The sequence below is a fragment of the Xiphophorus hellerii genome, chromosome 15, assembly GCF_003331165.1.
Source record: "Xiphophorus hellerii strain 12219 chromosome 15, Xiphophorus_hellerii-4.1, whole genome shotgun sequence".
In the NCBI taxonomy this organism is placed as follows: domain Eukaryota; kingdom Metazoa; phylum Chordata; class Actinopteri; order Cyprinodontiformes; family Poeciliidae; genus Xiphophorus; species Xiphophorus hellerii.
Window position 1 is genome coordinate 12,871,900 of NC_045686.1, and position 25,351 is coordinate 12,897,250.

General features: G+C 39.4%; 1 protein-coding gene across 1 annotated transcript in view; it reads right to left on the reverse strand.

Moving 5' to 3' along the window:
* Window positions 1–15,605: 15,605 nt before the first annotated feature.
* The window catches only part of LOC116734316 (prospero homeobox protein 1), a 34,714-nt gene continuing 24,968 nt past the window's right edge, over window positions 15,606–25,351 (reverse strand). Inside the window, exon 5 of the mRNA XM_032585636.1 lies at window positions 15,606–20,369. Within this exon, the coding sequence (XP_032441527.1) occupies window positions 20,184–20,369 (186 nt within the window). The 3' untranslated portion in view covers window positions 15,606–20,183. The remainder of the gene's footprint in view (window positions 20,370–25,351) is intronic.

Consider the following 25,351-nt stretch of genomic DNA (forward strand, 5'->3'; position numbering starts at 1 on the left):
TTTAGGTAAACTGTGTATATTCAGTGGAAAAGTTCAGAATCTCTCTGCTAAACAAAACAAAAAAAACAATTTCTAACAAAGACATTACAAAAGTTAATTTATCTCAAAGTATTCACATTTTCTGACATGGACAATGTTCAAAACCAAACTCATAAGGTGAAAAAATGACACTCAGAAATGAATACAAGAAGTATCCTATGTGTAATAAATTGGGTGACTTCTGAGGGCGGTTGCTTTCTCTGGGTTTTATTTAAGGGTGTCACAGTTCCACTTACTAAACTTAAATTCACACATTATTTTGAGATTTTTGTATTTAAAAATAAAAATACTTTATCAAAATTCACAATTTTGTCCTAGTTTGTGTTCGCCTACCAAGTAGTATGCCAAAAAAAAAAAATTCTCTGAAGTTTGAAATTGTAGCGTGACAAAATGTGAAAAAGTTGAAGAGTAAGGAACACTGTACGCATATCCAAGCACATACCTATACAGACATTAAAATACTCTGATAAGTCACCCAACACACACGCTCAGTCACATTCAATGTAAAACACACTTAGTGACATGCCGGGTGAGACGAGCTGGTCATCAGGTGGCCAAGTGGTGGCGTTGAGGCATCATCAGTCACTTGGAGTCGGCCAGTGACTCACCAAGGACACAATGGTATTAGTGAGATTCTCTGCAATGTGACAGCTTGCTCTGCCTAAATGGTGTAATAATCTACCCCTCCTGTCACAAACCTCCAGCACACACACATGCACATACACTTATGCATTTGCCTGCTCCTCCTGCTTGTTTGCCCTCCCCATACCAACTGGCACACACAACATTGTCTTAAGCTATAAAAAAAGATTTTTACCTCCCCCGCCCTCCATTGCAGTAATTATTGAATTAATGCAGATGGAGAGAGACATCTGCATGTTAAAGTGTTGGCCTCTCTCTTATGCACAGCAGATGTTCCCCTGTCATTTGCTCAAATTACGCCGCGTGGATACAGGACAGAGAGCAAGGGGGATTCGGGAGGGAGAGAAAGTTACTCGCCAAGGCGCCATTGACTTGCAGTCCTCCAAAATATCTACTACAAAATTGTCTTTACAACGGTGTTTTAAACAACCCCTGCTTCCTCTTTTTCCTAAAGACATTACTTTAGGAGAGCTGTAATTGCTCGTTAACGGTTTTATTATGAAGACAAGCTGATTTGAACACTTTCCATATTCTACAAAGCCGACAAAAGCAGTTTCGGCACTTCAGGTGTCTTAAAACCCAATGTAATAATTTAGTAATTAACAAAAAACAAACAAAACAGGGGTATAGTATTACTTACGTGGGTTATAGATTTCACCTAACAACAAGGTTGGGTTTTTCAACCCCAAATAATTTGGTTAAGCTAACAAATGAGTAAGAGAAAGACTCACAAAGAGTGGGATAACAAAAAAAATTCCCATAATCTTGGTTACCAAAGAGGTCACTTTGGGTAAAACTCATTTTAATGATTGCATTTTAACCAATTAACTGTCATGATGACACCAGTGTCATCAACTGAAGAAGAAGCAGGGGGTTGTCTTCTGACTTACATGTAATCATTTGAGGGGGACAGTTAAGGGGCTTAACTGGGGCTTAACAAAACAAAAATTATACTTCATTTATGATACATTGCAAAATGTGTCCATATTTAGTATATAAACTAATCTCTGGTCAACTTGTTTAAACCACCTTGCACAAACAAGCAGGCAAAATGGTTACAAGTGTGAATGTCTTAAAGCAATTATTCTGCATATCCTAAATCAAAACTTTCACTAGAACCTGATGGACAAACCCCCCCCAAAAAACAACACACACAAAAAAAACCCCACAGGTAATAGATGAATTCAGTTCAGCTTTAAATAACTTAATAACTTATCTTGGATATGAAATGCTGCACGTATGATTTAAAGTATCCAAATTATGCTGTATCATGTGAGAAATGTCTGAATGTAAGTATTATTATTCATAGTTAAACTGAGCAGCTGACCGCTGCTTGATCTTGACTGCAGAGAAGGACATTATAATAAAGAAGAGGCTGAAATGACAATATCCTCTTGAAGATTATCTGCCGATTATTTGAATCAATGTCGAGACTTGAAAAGAGGCCGTGTGTGAGTGAGTCTCCGTGAATGTAGAGGGTGTGTGTCCCTGATGAAAGATAACCAGGGGACCTTCTCCTTGGGATTATATTCCAGGTTGGTTCAGCCTCATCTCCCTGGATTATGTTGATAAAAACATTCTTGTATTATATTTCTGTGCTTATTGTATTAATACTCTCAGGCAGTTCCCTGAAAAAGCTCCGTCCCACGCCTGCTCTAAGGTAATCTTCTTCCACTTGAGCTTTTAAAATGTTTGGAGGGGGGTTGCTGTCTTTGTAATACCTATTCTCTTCACTCTCAAGGTTATATTTGTCATTTCTCATTGTTTGCTGTAAATCATACATCTTTTTGATAAAAATATTGACAGCAATGAAAAATAGCACTGTTTTGCACTCTGAAGAAAAACAACAATGCCTTACAAATATGTTTGGCAGATTTGTGTGACTTAGTCATACATGGCTTTCAATGTGCCAACATATGTTGTAAGGTATCGAACAGTATGAAAGCAGGTTTAGCTTTCAACATTGCTAAGAGGTAGACTTTATCTTTAGAATTAATACAAATAGTGTGACGTTGGGATGTGAGATCTACAGCATTGAACAAGAGACATTCCTATGTGACTTCATCTTAATTAAACATTTTATTAACAAACTAAAATCACCTTTTTAGTTTATTGACATGACAGAATGATCACAATAATTTTATTACCTGAAATTTGAGATGTTGCTGATCATTTTGTATATTTAGCCTACTGAACTGGCCTTAGAATAAGACATTCTAAGATCAGTGTTATGGAATCCAAAGTTCTTTTAACTCTAAACTTTTAGTTTTAATTGCTATTTGTCTTCTGTCCCACACTTCAGTTCAGTTGCAGTTATGCACCTGTATGTTGGCAGCAAACGGGCAAAAAACCCCTCACCTTTAAAAAAATTTCACTGAGTGGTAAACATTTTTGATTAAAATGATTGTATTTCTGGTTTTCTATGGTCAAACAGAAAACGGAAAGACGTTAGTTTGATACAATGCTTTTCTGTTTGCAATGCAGTTTCCACATATCAATAATTTTGATTGGTCAATGTACCTAAAGAGACTGCTAGTTTTAGCTGAACATATTGGTTTTGAAGGTTAAAAAACCATTTTAGTCTTAGTCTTTGTCTGAGAAATCTTTACCCACAGATTTCAATGGGATCTTGTAGAAGGTTTTGTATCACTGGGTGTTGGATTGGAAGAAAATGTTTAATTAATGATCAAAAGGCATAACTTGTTACTAACTCTACAAACTTCAATGACTTCTACAAAACCAATGATTCGATCTGACCCCAGTGTCAGATAATCACTGATTATCTGACACTGACCTTCATGTTGAAAATGAAGGTCAGGCACTAATCCTACCTACTCAGACCAGATTTAGGTTCTTTAGAGCTGAATCAGAGAAGATCAAATATTCAGGCAAAATTCCCTAAAAATCATTAAAATCCTGAAAAATAAGTCAATGTGTTGTTCAGGATGTGCTTTTCTTCACAGTCCTCTCTAGGTTGCGCTGATACATCCTGATAATGGCACTTCCTCATTCCACTCAACTTTCTGTTACACAGTCAGGTCCTGTAAAGTTGAAGTTGATGATAGTTTCCTTACCTGTAGGACAAACATGTCACATCACTGTGAACTTGTTGTAAAAGTAAATACATTCTTATAGTGGTGGAATATAATTAGATAAGCAGGTGTATGTTGTTGTGGGGGAAGCAGTCTAAGCAGAGAGACACAGACTTTCCTCTCCCCAGTCACTTGGGCCAGCTCCTCTGGGGAATCCCAAGGCATTTCCAGGAAGTCCCTCTATCATGTCCTGGGACTTCCTTTGGGTCTCCTCCTGGTGGTACATGCCTGGAACACCTCAGCAGGGAGGCATCCAAAAGATGTCTTAACCAGATGGCTCCTGGCTCCTCTGGATGTGGAGCAGCCATGATTCCACTCTGTGTCCCTTCAGGATGACCCAGCTTCTTAACCTTTCTCTCAGGGAAAGTCTAGACACCCAGTGGAGTAAACACATTTCAGCTTCTTGTTTACGAGACATTGTTCTTTCAGTCACTACCCAAAGATCATGACCATAGATGACAGGAGGAACATAGATTGACAAATTTTCCTTTTGGCCTAGCTCTCTCTTTCACCATGACAGGCCTGTACAGCACTTGTCTAATTAATCTACAGTATATATTTTCAGTATTTGAATTTAATCATTGAAATAAATGTACTTTTCAATAACATTCTAGTTTACAATATTTACCAATTCAAAGCATTGTGATCTGAAAATATCATTTTCTTGTACGTATTGCAAGTTTGAGCTTTGAAAATTTCAACCAGCACAATAGGTTATTGTATAAAAGATGAGTAAAGAAGTTTTTTTTCTGTTTAAACATAAATAGTAGAATACATTTACTTTCACATGCAACTTTCAGTTTTATGTTTTCCCTCAAAAGAATTGGATGAATCAGCCCTTCCTCACACACACATACACACATGCAGTCCCTAACTCCCAAAGCCCAACAATCCAGTGGGGTCTGAACAACTTTCTTCTGTTCTCAAACCAAAAGCCGTAAGCCAACAGATGCTTTTTTGCTATCAATGCCAGTTATCACTCTTAGCCGCCTCTGATAAGACTTTACTTTCTGACCCAGATGTTAAGGAGTTCAATTTATCAGATGCACCAGAAGAGCTGACGGGGAGGTGAAGGGATGAGTGAGCCTCGAAAATACCCTACGGCCTGAGAGACGAGACGTAATATACCGCTTTTTTTTTTTTTCCTCTCTGGCTGGTGTTGTTTCTGAAGCGGCGTTAGTGCAGTAAGGAGCTCAGCATCTAAAGAGGCTTTGGTATAGGCGGAAAGATGGGCCATATTACAGTGAGGCTAGAACCCTGCTTGATTAATGGGCCTGGATAATCACCTCATCAAATCACTCTCACTTATTAAATCTTGTTTAATATCGTAATGAGGGCCCTCCTGAGCTGCTTTGGTAAATTCCCCACTCTCTGCGGCTCTCCAGTGCTCTTGCTTTTCCTCTTCAGTCTTTCCGCTCTAACAGGAAGACTGATTATGCCAAGTTCCTCTCTGCCCTTGTCTATCTCTCTTCCTTTTGTTGTCTTTTATTTCCTCACTCTCTTCCTTTGCCTTTGCCCTTCTCCTTAGCTTACAGGAAATATAGAGGGGCTGATGTCTCCTCTGTCCCACATGACCCCGGAAATTGTGTCTTGGCTTTTAGACCACCAAGAAACATCATACAAATTCTCAGAGGTTGAACTGCCGTATACATTGCCTCTATTAATTTAATGTTTCTTATTTATGATGGATGATATGCTAGATTCTAAAAGCATAAATCACTGTATGTTGGGGGGTTAGGACCTGCTTGAAGAGTGATGGCGCTTCCCAAGGCTTTAGTATGCGACGAGTTTATGGAAACACTTCAGGTGAAGTAATATCTCTCCTGTCTCCTTCTGCGTGATTTGTGATCTCAATCTGCACTATCACCACATTGCCTTGGTTACTCCTACATGTGCATTTTTGTGTGCAAGAGAACAGGCTTGCATCTCCTTTACTTGACCTCCAGGCTCACAGATATGCCTTAGAAAAAAAAAACAACGTGCCATTGTCTTATTTACGGTCTTCAGCGTGTCACTGTACAATCTTGGTTGCACAGCTGTCACTGTGTGCTTCCTCCAAGGAAAGAAAAAAATATTTCTCTTTCCCTTATTTGCCCTGTGCCTCTCTCCTTTTGTCTTTCAACAATCCCCCTTCCCAACCCCGCTTTAACTGCTCTCATCTCAAAGTTGGACTCAATCCTTTGTCATCTCGGAAAGTAAGCAAGGCAACAACTGGCTCAAGGTGACCAGTTCAGGCTTGAGAGAGAGGTTACGGCTGCATCTTCCCCCTGAGTGCCTTCCATTTTTTGCCTTTATTGTTGGGGAGCAGCTGTCGTATACCTGGACCCCATGAGTGGCGCCTATGCTGGGTATCTTGGCAGCCAGGCTCCGTAGGCTTTGGATACCAGAGTGAATCAATTCTTAAAGATGACTGTCTGTGTGCCGTGTCACATGGACAGGCCTAGAGTGAAGGGCTTAGGGGGCTCTGGAGCTGGAATGCTCTTTGATGGAAGGGCTGGAGAATGAGGAGGGAGGGGAGGAAAGGAAAATATGGGGAGGGGGTGAAGGGATACAGTCCTATTGTTGTGCCAAGGAATGCCCTTGACGGAGATAGAGGGGTATTGTTTATATGCCCATGAACTCTTTTGGACATGGAGACTTATTGTTGAAGGACCTTTGAACATTCTAGCATCTTTACTGATTTCATTAGTGCCAGGAGAAACAGAGCAGTGAGTGACATTTTGTTCAACATACACACGTGATGTTACTTTCCTGAAGACATGTGAGAATGTTAGCATCAAAGTACCTGTGTAAAGGTTGCCGAGTCACTTAGTGGATCTGACTTAATATCCAGACCCCCTAACTGATTATGGGCAACGATTTCCAACCACTGTTGCCATGAGCCTCTTACAGGAATCAAGGTATACCGTGATCTTAAAATGATATGTTAAAATTGCCCAATAAACCATTCCTACAGTCCAAAGCTTTTTTCAAGATGTCATAGAAATTTCCTGAGTGACCACAGCCATTTTCTAGCTCTGATAAGGATCCAGTGCTGCACCTCTTCAGCTTGTTGCTCTGACCTGCTGGTCAGCTGGGTAAATAAAACCCCAATATTTTTCCTTAAATACAAAAAAAGACATATTGAGCTTTTGGAGAATATTTTTGGTTGCAGAACATCTACATTTTCATGGCGTGTAAATTAAGCAAGCTTTACTCAACACTCATACCAAAGTAAGCCTCTATTCATGCTACAATGGGCCACATCTAACCTTTTTAATGCTGGTAGACAAATTAAAAATGGGCATAATGAGAAATCTTTTCTCACCTTTACAAAGCAATGACTTTGTTGCACCAACCTTTCTCTACCTTTCATACTAGCTGATCTGTTAATAGATCAGAAGAAGGAGCGTAGGGGTTGTTGCATAAGGGGGTTAAGGACGGAGAGACATTACAGCAGTTACAGCAGCAGTGTGTTTTTGTGAGAAAAAAGCCTAATAGTTAATCTATAATCATATCCATTTCATGACAAATGAAATACCACAGCGAGAGACCCAAGCCAGAGACAATAGGTTGTTTGGCTGACTTGAGGATGTGCTGGTGAAGCTGTGTGTATGTATGTGGTGAAGGGTGGTTGGGGGGTACCAAGACAGCCTTCCAAACCCTGCAGCTGTCCCGTTTGTCACTCCTTGTCTTAAGGCTCACTCCTGGCTAATCGCTCCAGCCCCATGGATCAAGGGCCTCTGTGTACGTGCGTGCATCTCAAACTCCAGAACAATACTGCGGATGAAATTCGTTGCACTATGGAAAAACAAAACAAGGTACCAGACACAAAAGGCAAGTTGAACGGTGTTAAGACCCCTTCAGTATGGCGGGACCCCAGGCATGAGGTCATCATTCTTGCATTAGCCACCTTTGTCCTGCTGCCTGATTGACAGGAAGGGTGGCTATTAAAGACAATCACGGGATCAGTCACAACTGTGACCAGAATGTCACTCCAGATACAGCTGATCTTGATTTAAAAAAAACAACAACATGTTCTAACTTTACTGTAGAACTGCAGGTTTTCCAAAGTGGAGTGTAGTATGTTGTAGGAATGCACAATTCATTATATGGATAGACAGTGGCAGTCAAGCTCGGTAATGATTTTGCACCTCCAGTCTGTGCCTCACCTTAATATAGTTTGTGAATCTTTTAATCTGTGCTGATAACAGGTGATAAACTTTAACACACAGCTAATATTCCATGAGGAAGCCTGTGTGTGGCCGTTTGTGTGTGTGTTTGTGTGTGCACTGCAAAGAAAACAAATCTCACCCTCCCTCTCACTCTCTCCCCCCTTATGTCTCAGAGATTAGCCTTTGCTCAAACACCTCCTGTTCATCTAAGTAATTAAAACATTAGAATTACTGGATTATAAACTGCTTTTCGTTTAATCCAGAACTCAATGCTCCCATCATCTCGCCAAATGGGTCAAAAGGAAATATAATGGGCCTCTGTGATTTTTGACTCGGAAATCTGGAAGAGGCAAAGGATGCCAATAATGGCTATTAAAAGATGTGTATTCATGTTTGTGTGCGTTTGTGAAAGCGAGGGAGCCCAAAGTGGCTTTGCCCTCACAGCCATCTGTCTTGGACCCACTAGACCCAGTTTACACTGGAAGAAGCCAAACTAGTTCAGTTTTTTTATCTCTATCCCAATGTACAGTTATGCATACACACACAAAGGCTGATGCACACATATTCACAATAATCTATTTCTTTTATGCAAGGAAGAAAAACACTTAAAAAAAATATGTAAGCTGAAGCTCTGTCATTCCAATGTGAAATATTCTAAAAGTTTGTTCTTGGTATATAGAGCACAAGAAGCTTGATTTTATTTGCTAAAATAGCTTTGTGATGTCTAAAGCTAGTTGTGTTTCTATTTTTCAAGTTGTATTCTTGCTTTAGATGTTTGGTGCTGGTAAAGAGCACTTATTACAGTGTTTGCAAAAGTATACACACCCCTATGAACACCCTGATTGTGTCCCATTACAACTACAAACTTCAGTGTGTTTTATTATGATTTCATGTGATTGACCAACTTGAAACCTTACATAAAATGTAAAAAAAAAAAAAAAAAGTCTTGCAGGTGTATTTAGGCTACTTTAAACTAACACCCCTAAAAAACAAAATAGTACAAACTGCCTTCAGATTTCACCAAAAGACTAGATAGAGTCCATGATCTCACTATAAGTAGAACTGTTCTGTGACGACCTCAGACGTGTGTTGGAGAACATTTGTGAACCAACAACATCATGAAGACCAAGGAAAACAGCAGGAGATAAAGTTGTATAGAAGTCTAAAGCTGTTATATGTTCTAAAATATTATTCCAAACGTTTAAAAACTCACAAAGAACTGAAAAAAGTATAGGACAACTGCAAAACATCCTACAAACCCACCTACACTAGCACACTGGACAAGAAGAGCATTAAGAAGCTTTGAGATGTTGTGGCTAAAGTCTGATCAAATGAGACCACAATTTAACAAACAATATGTGGAGAGGAACTTGAACTGTAGATCAGCCTGAACATACCCTCTCCATGGCGAACCATTGTGGGGACATGCTTCTTTAGGAGGAGAGAGAAGCTGGTCAGAAGTAATGGGAAGATGGACTGAGCTGAATACAGGGTAATTGTGAAAAAATACAAACAAAAGAGGAAAATCAGTTTTCTCATAAACCAATTTTCTCCAGTCAGGTGTGCCAAAAAAGCTTTTGGGATGCTTGACAAAAGAAACAGACATTTAACCATTGGAGACAAAGACACCATCATTTAAAATGATCAAATCAGTTGAACACACAACTGGCAATTAAAAGTGAGAGAAACAAATCAATAATGGTTTAAATTAAATGATATACATTATAAAAAGTCCAAAGGTATTAGTTTGTGGCAAGATCTGAAAATTGATGTTCACAGATTCTCTTCATCTAATTTAAGCAATTCTGTGAAGACAAATTGACAGAATTGGACACTCATTGCAGTGAAATCTGGTTTTAGAAAGTAATGACTCAGGATGGGTGAACGCCTCCAGATTATGTAAAGAAATAAAATAAAATAAACCAATTGCAACATTAAATCATGTGTTCAATGTGAAAATACTCTTGCATTCTGTGTGTTTGTAAAAAATCTGTCCAAAGATACTAGGATTGTATTTTTGGGGTCTCTTTGGTTTATAAAAAAGTTGTTTTCCCTCAGAGTCCAGACTTCACCTGTAAGGCATCAACAAATGGTCTGATATAGTATAAATATCTTTTGAATTGTCTACCTTCAGCACTCAATCTCATAGGTGCATAGATTCCCCAACCTTCACTTTGCTTCTTTTTTAAGTTTACTTCCTCCCGCCTCAGTTTGCCCCCCTCTGACTCTTCTTGGCAGTCAACGGGAAGGTTTGCTTTGGGAATTCACAGCTGCTGTCCTCTCACCTTTACTGTCTAGAATAATTTGGAGAATCAGCACGTATTTGGCATGTTGTCTCTGTGTGTACGTGCAGTTCTGGGTTGACAAAACAGACAGAAAGTTTATAGAAGAACCAAAGTTTACATCTTTACCTCATTAGCACATATTTCTGACTCTTTCTGAAAGTGACTCTGGTGACTTCACAAAGACAAGGCAGAAACATAATTTTTAATTATTTTATTCAATAAAGAAATAAAAGACAAAAGCACCCTATTTTGACTTTGATCAGATTTATTTTATGATTTGGCTCAAGTATGTTTGACAGCAATTTGAAATATTCTTGGGAGTAATTGTGTAAAATTAACACTCCTCTTGTATGGAGGTTAAGCCTTCTAATATATAAATATATGCACAAATATTAAACAATTCATTCTCTGTTGTACTCATAATTCACTTTGAGTTTTTATCAATGAGATTTGCAACAGGACAATGATCCAAGGCAAAACAGGAAGTACACATCTGAATGTCTCAAAATAATAAAAACAATACAATGATGACAAAAAGGTTTTGAAGTGGCCTAGTCAAAGTCTTGTCCTAAATCTGCTGCGGCGCAATCTTCATGCTCAAATCTGATCATTCATGCTCAATTTCCGGCAAACTCTTGATGTCAGTTGTTGCTGGTTGTTTGTTTAGGGAGCAATTACTTTTCATATAGGGCCAGACTGGTTTTGAACGCTTTTGTCCTTCATAAATGAAATCATCATTTGTTTTGGTGAATATGAAAGAATGTGAGCATGCTGTCCTCTGCAGCATGATTTCCGTCTCTGGGTGTGTGTTCTGTGTGTGTGCTCTTTATGGTTTGTGTTCCTCAAAACAAGGGGGTCCAAGTTGACACAGTGACAGTTCCTCGCGGAGCAACAGAGGGGCCCTGCTCTCCAACAACAGAGGCTTTGTTGCACTGCTCCTCTTGGCTTGTTCTGGACTTCCTTCTCCCTCTCTTTCTCTCGCTTTTTCCTCTCCTTTTTTAGTGAGCCCATTTTCTTGTCTGAAGTCTTAATTTGGGGCGCTGGCCAGTGGAGAGAGGGAAGTGAAGGGGGACCGAGGGAGGGAAGAACGGGGAAAAGGGAGAGGAGGCGCGGAGTGGTGATTGCTGCAGACGGACGGCCCTTTGTTCCTTCTTTCCCAGGCTCCTCTCTTGAGCCTCCGAGGCTCCAATTGCGCTGAAGCCTTCCAGCGAGAGTGGCAGAGGGAGGGAAGAAAAAGAGGGCACAATGATCTGTCCAACTGGAATCCTCTATTAACAAATATATATACACACACACACACGCACCCCCCCCCCCCCACACACATGCAAAAAACAGATGAAGAACAGGGGGAAGAAAGAAGCACAGATAAGAAGAACTAGCAGAAGAGGAAAACGAGGAAACAGGATGAGAAAAGGCTGAGGGACAGTCAAAAATGTTGTCAAGGTACACATAGTGACCACTAGGTGTCTCCAACACTGGTGTCACAAACGGGTGAGCCAGAATTAACACCCTACTGTAGCAGGAAAAAAACAAAAAACAAACAAACAAAAAAAAAACTTTTCAAGATCTTCAATTAAAACTGGATCAGTTTGAGCAAAAAAAGGGATTTTTGCTAGAATTTCACATAAAATAGAAATGGAGCAAGAAAGTATGTAAGCATTTTTCTCATGGTCCACTGCACACACACCCACACTCAAAACCAAGAGTAGGTGATAAAAAGCTTAAAATGTCACACAGAAAGGGAATAAAGCCTTTAATAGGGACGACCCAAGGGTGTGTAAGGCCCTAAAGAGAGGTTTATTTGAGGCTCTCACTTTTGATGAAGCTCATCTCAGTTAATATCAACTTGTGAATCTAAGTTTAAACTTTCCTTTACAAGAAACAACTGGAAAAAAATGTACTGTCTGTTGGTCTGATTTATAATATGCACTACATGTAACACAAGCTGCAGAAATTATTACATTATCAATCAAACATGATTCTAACTTTCAAATAGAGAACAACTTCCTTAATATATAGAAATAAGGGTTGCAGTGACCTTTGTGTCATAATGTCAACATCATTCTGTCAAGAGGAGAATTTTAGTCAACTTATAAACTTTTAAAATTACTTAAACTGAGCCCCTGTTGGAGTTACAGGAGTTTAGATCATACAGGTATTGAGGTGACTAGGTGTAAGGCTTCTTGTTTTATGGCAGCACCATAAGGGCAAAGAATAAGCATCAAACTTATAAATAATGAATACAGCTGATAAAAACGATTCATACCATATTTTGTGTGAAAATTCTTTATTATTACTTCCTTAAAAAATCTTTGTATGAGAAAATTATTTTCCATTTGTTTGTTTTTTTTATATTTTAGAGAAATATTTGACATTCACATCTTGCAGAATATCCAGGATGTTTTCTGTTTATTTACGCAAAATAATAATTTTATCTGTTGTGCTAGAGTTGACTGTTCTTTTTTTTTCAATTTAATGTGCAAAAACATAATGCTACATGTTAAAAACAGTGGCAACCAACTATGACTACAACCATTTGTGAACCCGTTCTGTATTACTTCAAGTGCTCCTTGGGGCCCCCAGACCAGCAGTGGGCCCTAAACTGTTGAAACGTTTGCGTATAGTTCTGGCTTTGAATTTTAGTATCCTCCCTTCCACAAAATAATTTATGAACAGAAGATCTGTCATCTGTTATGTACTAGCTGCATTGAAACGTCGAAGCAAACCTGTCTAACTTGTAAATAAAAGGCCTTTTAAGGATAAACGCTCTTGAACCCGAGTGTGCGATAAAGAGCGACCACGGAGGGAGGAGGGGCGCTCTGAGAGACCTTGGGGAGCCGTGTCAACGTTTTGTGTGCCGGAGCAGGGACAAACTTTGGGCAAACATTGGGAAAGACTGGCAGACCTTTTGAGATAGTGGGCCGTTGATCTGAAGACTGGGAAGCTAAAGTCCGCTATCTCCTGTGTGATACGGCAGCCAAGGTCTTGCTGACACACAGAACAAACATGGATACCTGAAGACAATGACCTTTGAACCACTAGGTGAGCGAGATGAGGGGAAAAACAGGAAGTGGTGAAAGTGACTCTGGTGACTTCCACCCTGCAGGCCAAGAATGAACCAGGTGTAATGATTGTAAGTACATGGGTCACTGTACATAAAAAGCTCACTCACACACACACACCTTACAAAACACAGATGTGGTGTGTGGGGGGGCGTGCATGTGTGTGTGTGCGATGCAGGAAGCGAGAAAGTGAGTCTTCAGATGTAGCGACAGATGGTATTTGATTACAGAGCAGACGGTCGGTGTTGTACAAAGATGCTGTCTCAGCCCAACCTAAGGAGCTGTAGCCTCCGGTTAAGGCGAGCGGAGGGAGGCGGGCGGAGGACGAGAGGGAAAAGGAACATAGGAGCAAAGGAGGGGGGAGTAGAAAAGAATAAAAGCGAGCAAGAAAGACACAAAAGAGGCAACTCCAAAAAATGAGCATCAAAGCAAAAAAGAGAAAAGCAAGTCAGGAGAGAACAAAGGAAAAAAAGGAACAGAGCGATGGGCTGGCATGCTGGAAAGTACAGAGGAGGTCACGATAAGAAAACAGCAAAATGACGCAGAGAGAACAACACCATACTTTTTTTTTTAAATAGCCTTTTTAAACAATTCCCAATCTACTAACAGAAACACCCCCCAAAAAGGTAAAGTCTGTAGGCGAATCTTAAACATGTTCTCTTTTAAAAACTTTAAAACAATTAAATTTCTGGACAGTTATCATTGAGGGATCATTATGCATTTTATTACAACTTTTTCTGGCGTTGATAAATGGATCAAACCAGAATATAGTTACTGTCACTGTAAATAAAATGTAATTAATAAGTCTTTGGAAAAACAATACATAAAACAATATGTATCTAGTTGTTTTTGTATGACCACAGTTTGTTGCTCCACTATAACTTCAACAATTTTAGGCGACTTTACATCGATAATAGAATAAAAATAATTTCCTCCCTTTGCAGTAAATAAGTATCAGTGTCATGTCAAATAGACACGAAAATACCATGTCAATCTGTTTTGCTAATATGTGAATAATTATATATTATAATAATCAAATTCTTGAAGTCCATCATTGCAGTCTTTCAGAATAAAAGTCTTCCTTTTATTCAAGGATAAAAACCTATTTCATTAAAAACAAAAAAAACTTTTTTCAGCTCTTATTTGCCACATCATAGAGGCATGTTCTCCACAATAACAGAGGGCGTGGTTCATAAATTAAATGGATCGGAGCGTTCGATGCTGGAGAAACAAGTTTGGAGATATCAGGATAATAAAATGATTTTCAAAGGTCAGTTTCTGATCTGGATCTGGGCCAAACTGCCAGTCAGTCTAGACCCAGTCAACAGGTGTTAACTGTGGCCAGACAGTGTACAAAGTATATGCTAAGTTGAAGTTCATTATGAGTGTTATGCTGCTATGACAACATAAAAAATTAAGCACGTCTTTATGGTACAAAAAAAGGTAAGAGGCAGAAATTGCCATGAGCATATATTTCAGGAGGAGTAAGATGAATGTTTTCAAAGTATTTTGTCACACAGTCTGAGAAATAAATTGCAAAGTTATGTGCATTTTTGGTGAGTTTGTAGTTCAAGTACTCCAGTTAAAATACTCCAGTTAATTGCTGTCAAAACAAAGTAAATCAAGATCACCAACAAAGCATCCTGCAGATTCTTATAATGAGTAAGCAAGAGCACAATCGCATTGCATTTCAAAACATTTAGCAAAAATAATATATATTATATAACTGATATGATTGTTTAAGATTGTTAAAAACCATAGCAGTAGCCCCATAAAATGTGGGTTCTTTTACTTTGTGAAACAAATTTGAAAACAAGTAACTCTGATAAAATAATAGGTTTAAGCAGCTCACTGAAGACAAATAAACTCATATTTTAACACTGAGATTCTGTGTGTTCTTCTTGGGAATCTGTAATCTGTGTTTGGTGTGACAGTGTCTTGTTGCACTTACTTTTTTTCATTGTTATGTGTAACAAAAATATTTGGTATTGTCATTAAACTAATCAAGTAGATTATTATGAAAGTTTTTTTTTTTAAATCATTATTATGACTGATTTTTTAAAATCAGTCATAATAATTTGGGTAAAGGTAACAGATCATTAAACACAACACTTGTATGTTGAAAGTGAATGTATTAAAATGAAATTATTTCTAGGTGATCTGGATATCTGATTTGTTCCCCTAGAAATTAGATTTAGATCTTTTAAATATTAAGTTAGAGAACTCCTGGTGTAAAATATTGTTTTATAATTGAAACGAAGAATTATTTTTCAGTGTCAGTCTTTACAATCTTGTAGATGCTTTAAAAAATAATAAACAAGCCACATGCCGTTGACATTTTCCACTCTCATTTTTTATTTTTATTTATCTTTTTCTGCATTTAGCACAAGCTTGCATATATACTGCACATACATTCAGTTCATAGAGGGTGAAGGCACAAAAGGCAATTTGACTACTGGTTCTTTGTTGGGCTGGGCCAAAACAACACAGGGGGAAAAATAAAACATCTCAAAAGAAGAAAAAAGTCTTTAAACTAGTTTCAAGCTTTCTAGCTCCACCCTCTACCCAGTCAAACCCATTATCTAGCCAGTTCCATTAAGCTGCCTGATCTTCATTCAGCATTTCTATCAATTACATAAAAAATTTTTGAAATTCGCTTTCAAATAAAAAAGGCTGAAATCTTTTAAATTGATTCAGCTTGTTTCAATGCAGTGCAGCTTTCGCTGGATGGAAGGAAATCCAAAACGAACAACATGAAATAAATTAGGATAAATTAAACCAATAAATTACACAAAATCTGCAGACACAAATAGACACCAGCAATTGGAGAAAGAAGTACAGCAGCCACGTTATGAGTTTTATTTTTACAACCTGTCACTATTCAGACTGTAGAAAAACATGGCTGTTCCAGTTGGAATCACTGCACTAATAATGTCATAGAAAAAGCATGAACAAAACACTATTTACATAAACATATTGCTAAGTTATACAAAGGCCGTATTTATCAATGTAAGCCCACGTCATTATTATTTACAATAAAAGAGGAGCAGTGTAATAATAATAATAATAATAATAATAATAATAATAATAATAATGATTTAAAGAAAGGATTTACCACCAAAAGCCTTAAATCAAAATCCTCTTTCAAACAGGTCAGAAACAGATCAGAAGAAATTATCACAACACACACACACACACACACCCGCCCACACGCCCACACACCAAAACACATGTTGCCAATGCTTAATGAGAATCGTTTACATGTCAGGATGGTACTCCCAGGGGTGGGGGAGGGCACACAGTGTTGAGAATTGTGTCACTCAGTGGTTCACAGGTTCTCATAATCGGTCTTTTCTTTCACACAGACGCAAACACTTGTATACAGTACATGTCGCAAACAAACGTACGGATGAGCACACAGAAAATCCACAAATATTTACCAAACAATAAAAAAAACGGCCCTATATGAATTTTACGTCTGCCTCCAGCCTCTTTAATCAAAGCATATATGTACAAATTTCCTTTCCATGGCTAGTCTGACTGCAAGGTCCTGTCTATTTCCTGGATTCGGTCTAAGTCTATGTTGGCGACCACCTGTGCCATGATGGCCCCATCGCTCGGTAAAAGAAACCACAACGCTGGTGCAACTTCAAGAGTACTGCCAATGGGAGATGGGAGACGGACTCCCGCTAAAGGCCTGGCAGGGGTGTGCGTGGGTGGGGGACCCAAGGGGGCTGGCTGTTTTTGTATTTTTTGGAGATTTATCCCCACCCCCCCAACTTAGTCTTTTAATCACTCACTCCTCTCTAGCACTCTTACCGATCATATAAAAAATCTGTACAAGTATTTTGTTTCATCCTGACATATTGACATTTGCCACAATAGTTCATACTCTTGAAATGTGCCTAAAATTTCTAAACACATTTCTTTCTCAACAAGATATTAATTCAACTCGTAGCAAGGAAAATAAAGACACATAAAAAATGAAACTGTCCAAAAAAGGTGTAAAATCCTACCCCTATTCCTCCTAGTTGAGAAATTTCCAAGTATTAAATTCAATAAAATTGCCACCTAAATTACCCCCATTAGCTGCTTTATTAAACCTTTTCTTTTCAAAGATCCTTCAGGAACTGAAGATATTTTCATAAATTACCAGAAAATGCTAGAACTGAACTTCAATATCTTTTTATCATAAATATCAAATGACAATTGAAAATGAAAACTTGACAAAAATAATAATGTTTCACAATCGTTAGGCATAGAAACTATATTACATCAGGGTGGAGTTTCAGGAAGGGCAGGGAGGGGAGCGATAATAATCTGCGCATCAGATAAAAGTCTTTCCTTTCTCCCTTTTGTTTGTGACGCTTTAGAGCCCTTGGCTGGTGCTTTGAGACTCAGGCATCCTTCAGTGCGAAAAGTGTCTGGGTCGTTTTCTCAGGGCTCCCAATCTTAAGAAGAAACACTGTCCAGGGAGGAGAAGGAGAGGGGGACATAATGAAGGGAGTAGCTCTAAGTCTTTTGCTGCTGCCTTTTGTCAGGTGCTTTGTCTCGCTTAGACGAGTCAGCAGGTCAAGCAACCTGGTCCTTTTGATCTTTTGTGAAACACAAAGACATCCTATAAGATAATGACTCCAAGGTGAGATCAACAGCTAGCTTGCACGCACTTTCAAGTCAACTTTTTCCTTCACGTTTATTAAGCCTGAGAGAGGGTGGATGAAAGCACACAGTCACACACAAATGAATAACTCTAAAAATATGTGCAATTAAGGAGGGGAAAAAAAAAATCTGGGTTATATTATCACAGGTAAAATTCTGTGGACCGCCATTTAGCAATCTGGGCACTGTGGTTTTCAAGCAAATTACACTTTGGGTCTGAAAACGAAGCCGCTTTGAGACAGCGGGGCAGAGCGGAGAGCTCCAGGTGTGCGTTGTACAACGCTCTGCTCCATTGTCCCTGATCTTTGTAGTGCTGAGAACTTCTCCATCTACCCTCAGGGTGAGTGCTCACCTCCGACCTTGAACTGTTACTTTGTAGAAAAAGCAAGATCACTCACAGGCAGATGAACATGGAAGAAAGATGCCACTGCCGCATGTGTCCATGTGTCAGAAATAATGAATGGGTTGGTTTTCGCCTGTTGGATAATTTGTATACCTGGCAGATTTTGGTTTAAAGTAATTATCATTCAACCAAGAAGTTTGTTTATGGTAGGCAGAGTCTCACTCAAAAGAGAATAAAATTATTTAAAAGGAGCACCTAATTAAAACAAAAAGGAAGAGACATCTTTATTTGTATTACATCACACAAATCCTTCTTATAATTGCTGACCAGTTTTCATAGGATTCCGTTGGTATTTGATAATATATCTTTGGTGGTGATCAACTCTGTCTCTAGGAGAGGAAGGCCTTTTAGTTATCACCCTAATTTTTAGATTTCTTCATAGGTTCTCAATGGAATTCAAGTTTTGCCTAAATCTAATTGGTTAACATCTCTTCCAGTCATAAGAAACACGTTGGTAAAAGATTATTTAAAACCAGGAATATGGATAATTTTGACTGTATACACCACTAAACAGTTGGTCAAATTGTTACGGTTGATTTGCGTGTGCACACGTGTGTGTGTTGCTTCAAGCTAAGTTTATCTACAATATCCTGAAATATTCAAGTATCATCTGCAAATAAAGCAACTTTAGCATGTCATTTTCACTTCGCATAGGATTATTAGAGCAGAAGCCTAACTAGTAATCAGGCTGTCCTCATCTTATAAGAGCTAGATATAAATAGTATACAAATACAGATGAGCAGTTGTACACTTTCAGGTGGAGCACCATCTGAAACATTGCTGATTTAAAGATGAGTATGAAGAAAAAAAACAAAAATATAATGTGTTCACTTTGTATTTCTGTACTCTTTTATGTGAAGTGTTACTGCAACATTTTTTAGACACAGTGGGACTAATTAGGGACATTTTTTACTCCAATCAAACAGAAAACCTGACATGATTGCTTTTATGAAGAAACTTGAGCAAAGAAGTTGCAAAGAAGGATGGAGGGAAATATGGTGGAGAAAGTATTTAGGAATCTAAATGCGCTTGGAGTAATATTAATAATAATTTATTTTTCTTCTGCAACGGCATCAAGGGACAAACAAATCTTGAAGTGCCAATCTTCAGCAAGCAAAAAATGACAAATAATCATAAACAACAATAAGAATATTAATCAAAATAATGTACACCCAATAAACACAATGCCCTGCTTTTAAGGGAAAATACACTTCAAAAGGTGGTAGACTTCAGTAGCCTCTTAAAACCAGTCCAAGTTCTGCAGACCAGTGCTGACCAGTAACACGAGTCCAGTTTTAGTCCAGTCAATAAACATAGTAGGTCTCAATTTTGTGTGCATGTGTGTCTTCTTCGTGACATCTTATAAAGCAGAGTCTATTGGGCAGCCAAGCAGGAAACGGTTCGTCAGGATGCCCCTAGAACTGGAGGGATACAGTAAACCCTGCCTGTGTTTATAGTGGTGTAACTGCAAAGTCCCTCCGCACACTCAGGTAGTATTGTTCATAAAACAGGCCATACAGGTGAGGGCTCACACAGTCCAAAAACACCCAGTAATAAAAGTCTCTTCACTTCAGAATGTTAGAAAAACAAAACATATAATAATATATGAACAACAACACAATAGCTAGATCATTTAGGAAATGCCACAGAGGCCTTAGTTTGGGAATGCTACTCCATAACTTTTATACATTCAAAAATAATAATAAAAGAACAAAAAAATCAAACGTTTAGTTAGAAATAATAAAAAAAAAAACTAAGGGGGAATTTTTGAAAAATTCAATTAAATCAGAAACGACAAACAAAATAAGCGCAAAGAGATGAGCAGAGCTGGAGGTGTAGAAGGAATTTTACTCATGTAGAAGCTCCTGAAGGCAATTTGGGGACTTGAAGATCTCAGGGACCTCGCTGTCCAGTTTGCAGATGACCTTGTAGATGGCCTTCTTCCAGGATGGGTCCACGTCTTTGCCGGCCACAATGGCATTAAAGAACTCCCGCAATGTAATCTCAGCCACCTCCAGGAAACGATCAGGGACCTTAGTGGACAAAGAGAAGAAGGGAACATTAGAATTTAGTTTTTTCTCAAGTTGCCTGCAGCATCTATCAGGTTTTCTTCCGGCTTGCCCATCATTTAGCTCGATTCATCTTTCCATGAACTTCAACCAACATTTTTATCTTTATCAACGAACAGCATTCTCATAGTAGGATGCTGCCACCACCATTTAGGACAAAGAGTTCAGTTTTAGTCTAATCTGACTAGAGCGCCTTCTTTAGAAAGTTTACATGTGTTGTGGAAAGTTTTAAATGGGATTGAAAAACACACTTTTCCATTAAGGCCAACTGATGTTTCTGGTTGTAATAAAGCAAAATGTGAAAACATTAAAGAGTTGTAAATACTTTTGCATGCCACTGTGAATTGAATATCTTCTAGGGTAGTGTATCTTGATATCTTCACTGTGGATGTAAAACCATAAATCTCCTCTGTGTACTTCCTTAAAATGCAATTGAGGTGGCAGCCTGAGAAAAAAGTAACTTCTTGTGTATACTCAGGTTCATCACGCTTCTCACTCCCCGCCCCCTCTGCAGCAACATGGCACATGTGACATGTTTATGGCTCTTGCTGCAAATCTGTGACCAACTGAGAGAGCGGAGTCGACTTGAAGAGCGACAGAGAGGTGCTGGCGAAAGAGGAAGTACTAAATGCTCTGGGAACGGGGAGACACGCCGCCTCTTTAGTGTCCCTGACAGCAGCGCTCACCGACACCGCGGAGATGATTAGTCTGGCAAAGATCTGTGACACCTTCCCCCAAGCCAACACTCTGTCACACACACACACACGCCCACACACGCCTGCACACGCACTTATGCAGGCGTGAGCACACACACTAGCGCACACACCTTCTTGTGCCAAGGAGATGACACATCCTGTATGGTGACACACACACTTTAGCTACCCTGGTGTATTTGGCTCTTTCCTCGACTCAGAGCTCAGGGCGATGCAGCCTTCAGGGGTCACCTGCTTGGATAGTGCTGACTGTCTCCCTGCCCGCTTCTCTTGATACACACACACACACACACACATATATAGATACAGCAGCAGCTAGTCTAAACGCCTGACAGTGCGCGCTCCTCTCCTAGTGTCCTGCAGATACTCATCAGGAGTGTCAGGACACAGCAAGGTTAGTGGACACACACGATGAACACACACATGCAGGGTTTATTCACACTCTTAGACACACATGGGACAGCCCACCCACCCCCTCTAGGGGTGATGAATGGCGTGTGGTGTGTATGTTATTCTGTGGAAGTGAAAAGGTGAGTCATGAATAAGGAGCTTGGATGCTATAACCCAATTCCCCAAATATTGAATCCCCCTGTCCAGAGGAGTGGAAGAGGATATAATTCATTGTTTGGGCTGTTTGTAGCTTCCGAAATACTGGCACAATAACCCTGGCACGAGGGCAAGGTAATGCGTGTGCCACGGCATGTTTGTGCAATTGCCTGCGCACGCTGTTCCCCATAGACTCCGCTGACTGGCCAAAGGAGCGCAGCACCCTGGCCGCTGGATGCAGGCAGTGCTGCATTACTAAGAATATTCCTGCATGGAATTTCTCCTGACGTTTTGACTATAAAAGGACAGCAAAACGCTGACTGCAAGGAGAAAGCAATGTCAAGGAGAAAAGGGTATTGGTATTTCAGATCCTCTTGACTGTGAGAGGGGGAGGGAGGGAGCGATGGTGAGGGAAGGAGGGGCTGAGAAGAGTCTAAGGAGAGAGGGTGGAACAACAGAACAGAGGGAGTTATTCCTGTCCCACAAGCCTTTGTTTTGCCACTACATGTGAGGCGCATATGAGTGAACTGCCCCCTGACCACCAGTGAGCCCTAACTGTTTGCACCCCCCACCCTTTTACCAGACTCTCCGCTTGTCTCCATCCTTCTCTGTAGGGTCAGCTGTTGGGCCTTTGTTCCACAGGCATTGTGGAGGATTATCCAGTGTGGCTGTTCATTTGCTCTGCTGTCCGGTAAATGGGGCCAATCGCGTGGCTCACAATCCTTCATACATATTTCATAGGGCTTTTTAACAACTTCTCAGCAGAGCCCAAAATTAAAACACAGATGCAAGAGGAGGGGAGGCGATAAAGGACGGAGAGTTTTTTGTGAGGTTTGCAGCAGCACTTGGAAAAGGCAAACAAGGTGATTGAGGCCTAGTCCTCTTAACACAAAATTAAAAAAAAAAATAAGTAAATTTCTGGTGCATTTACAGCCTCACATGTGGATATAAACTGAGTCTTATATGACAAAACTCCCCAAAAAGACCAAAAAAATAAAATAAAATAAATAAATGGTAGGCCTTTTATGACTTTCTTATACTGAGCTGACACTGTTTGAAGTAAGCTTCAAATCAGGAAATTATATTAGAGAAAATAAAGGGTAAATTATGTCAAATTAGACAAAAGTGTCACTGCTTTATTTTCAAAGCTGTTAACATCGGTGTAAATACCAACTGTGGCCAATTGCAGCATTTTTTGATGATAAATACAACATAGTTTTTTCAAAAACAGGAAGGAGCATTAAAAAACTATCTAGTGAGGTGTGGACTAGTCATCCAGATGTTATTAAAACCATGCGCATAAAGGCCGACTACCACAACAACTTTCTTTTCAGAAAGCTTCCAATGTGAGCTCAAAAAGTGACTTGAACCAAAAAAATGTCAGGCAAGACAAAAAAATTTTGCTTTGGAAGAAACTTTTAAATTGTTGCTCAAGTCAATAAAAAAAAAGAGCAAGCATTGACCAATGAAACACTATAAAAAACGGAGGAAAGTTCAATCAAAACTCAACCCCACATATGCATCATAAAAAAACAAACCCAGCACTGCTTTAGCCATGCTCAGGATCTTCTGCTATTGGATTTGAACTGCTATTGTCAATGTAGTTGCCACACACTGGTTCATTATTTTTTTTATTTACAACCTTTTTGATTAAAATAAAAAAATTGTAGGCACATATTTTTCTTTTAATAAAAAGTGCAGTGGAGCAGTGTTTGGTCTTGTGCATTTTTGCATGAAGATCAAGTATTCCCTCTATAGCTATTATTAGACATCCACTTTCCAGATATTATTCTAAAGTGTTCAGTGTCTGACGAAGTAGATATGTGGATGATATTCAAGATAACTTCATAGTATTCTGATTTTGTTATGAAAAACACAGCAATATAAAGAAATAACTTGCCATGTAAAGCTTGAGAAATTACAAGATTCATATTTTTTGATGGTGAGAGCTAGCACAAAAACCATTTGAAAGATTCCAGGCAACTTGTAGCAATTAGCTGAAATTGATTGTCTCCCCCTCTGTGCTGCAAGAATGACTTCATTTTCCATTAAGTGTAAAAACGACAACAAATACAGGAAAGATTTTTTTTCAGTCCTTGAGGACTGATGCCCAGCAGGTTTTAAATCTTCTTCTGGTTTAGTTAATTGAAGTATTTGAATTAGCTGTACTGAAACACACCTAGCATCCATCTGAAACCTGCAGGACACCAGACCTCAAGGATTGGGACACCCCACCGTTGTTTGGGACAACCATCATATGGACTTCTGTCCCTCTGTCCTGTTTATAAAATAAAAGCAATGATTTTCATATGAAAGGAGCCAGATTATGTCCATAACATAGAACTATATGTTGAAAATTACCAGATGAATATAGACTCAATATTTAGTGTAAAAAACACAAAGGACACAAGTGACAGGATGTTTAAAAAAACAGCTCTCGTGAAAGCTGATACTTATGCAGCTATTACCTTGTGTAACTTTATATGAAAAAAAGAAGACAAGGACGAAAGACTGATGAAAAAATCCACAAAGGTGATAAATCTGTGCCTTCCTAACCCCTCACATTGTGCTCTGTGTTGGATAAATACCAATCAAGAGGGACAGACCAAAGCAAGACAGAAAAAAGAAAAGAGAGTCTGATAGCAATGAGGCAGTTAATCACTCCTTTACACTGTCTCCCCGTCGCCCCAACAACTCTCCCCCATTCTCTCCATCTCTCCCTCTTGTGACAGGTTGCTTTGAGACAGAAGGATAAGCTCTTTTTCAGAGAGAGGGAATCGGATTTCCTGCTTTTTGATGAGATAATAAAATATGACGGAGGACAAAGGGAGCCTGTGGATGGCTTGCTGGGAGCCATTCATTCCAGGAGCAGCAGCTCCTGTCTTAAGACTGCTTAGACAAACGTTTAAAAAGGTAGCCAGAGGCCCCAAAGCCTTCAAATTCAGGCTACTGTTACACACCAAGTGTAGAGATATATATGTGTGTGTGTGTGTGTGTGTGTGTATCTGTGTTTCGTTAAAGCCTGAGAAATCTCTTCTCTCTGGGTGACTCAGGGTTGGCTGTTTGTTTGACCAGCGTGTTTCTCCCCTTTGCTTTTGGGAACTGTCAGGAGATGTATTGCACCTTCTATTTGCACAGTGTTAGCCAAACAAGACAAGACCCTGGAAGATAAGGCTGTGTGTATGTGTGCATGCACAAGAGAGGGTGTTTGCTAGCAAGCTGTTGCCTTGAAGGATGAAATGCAGGGACACAACATAAGCCCCATGCTACAGCCAGGTTAATTCCTAACTCCAACCAAGCCTGGGAATATCAGCACTTCCCATGTTTTCCATACCCTGTGTTTAGATCTGTGTGGCAGGAACATTTTTAAATGATGGTATCCAAGGTTGCCGTGTTGCAAGAAGATTCAATAGTTCACAAAAGAAGTGTAGGTGAACATCTTTGCATCTTTTTTGAGTCAAGCCAGAGTTCTCCAAACCTCCAACACACTCTGGTACGTAGAGACTCGTGTACCTCACGTATCTGCTCCAATCAATAATCTACAAAGGCCTTGATAAGCCCTTGGCCCACACTGTCACTTTATGCAAACACAACCCATGTCCCTCTCTTGCTACCCCTCACCATGCTTGTCCCCTGGCCCCTTAGCACTGATAACACTGTGGCATGGCTGAAACGTCAAACAGCCAC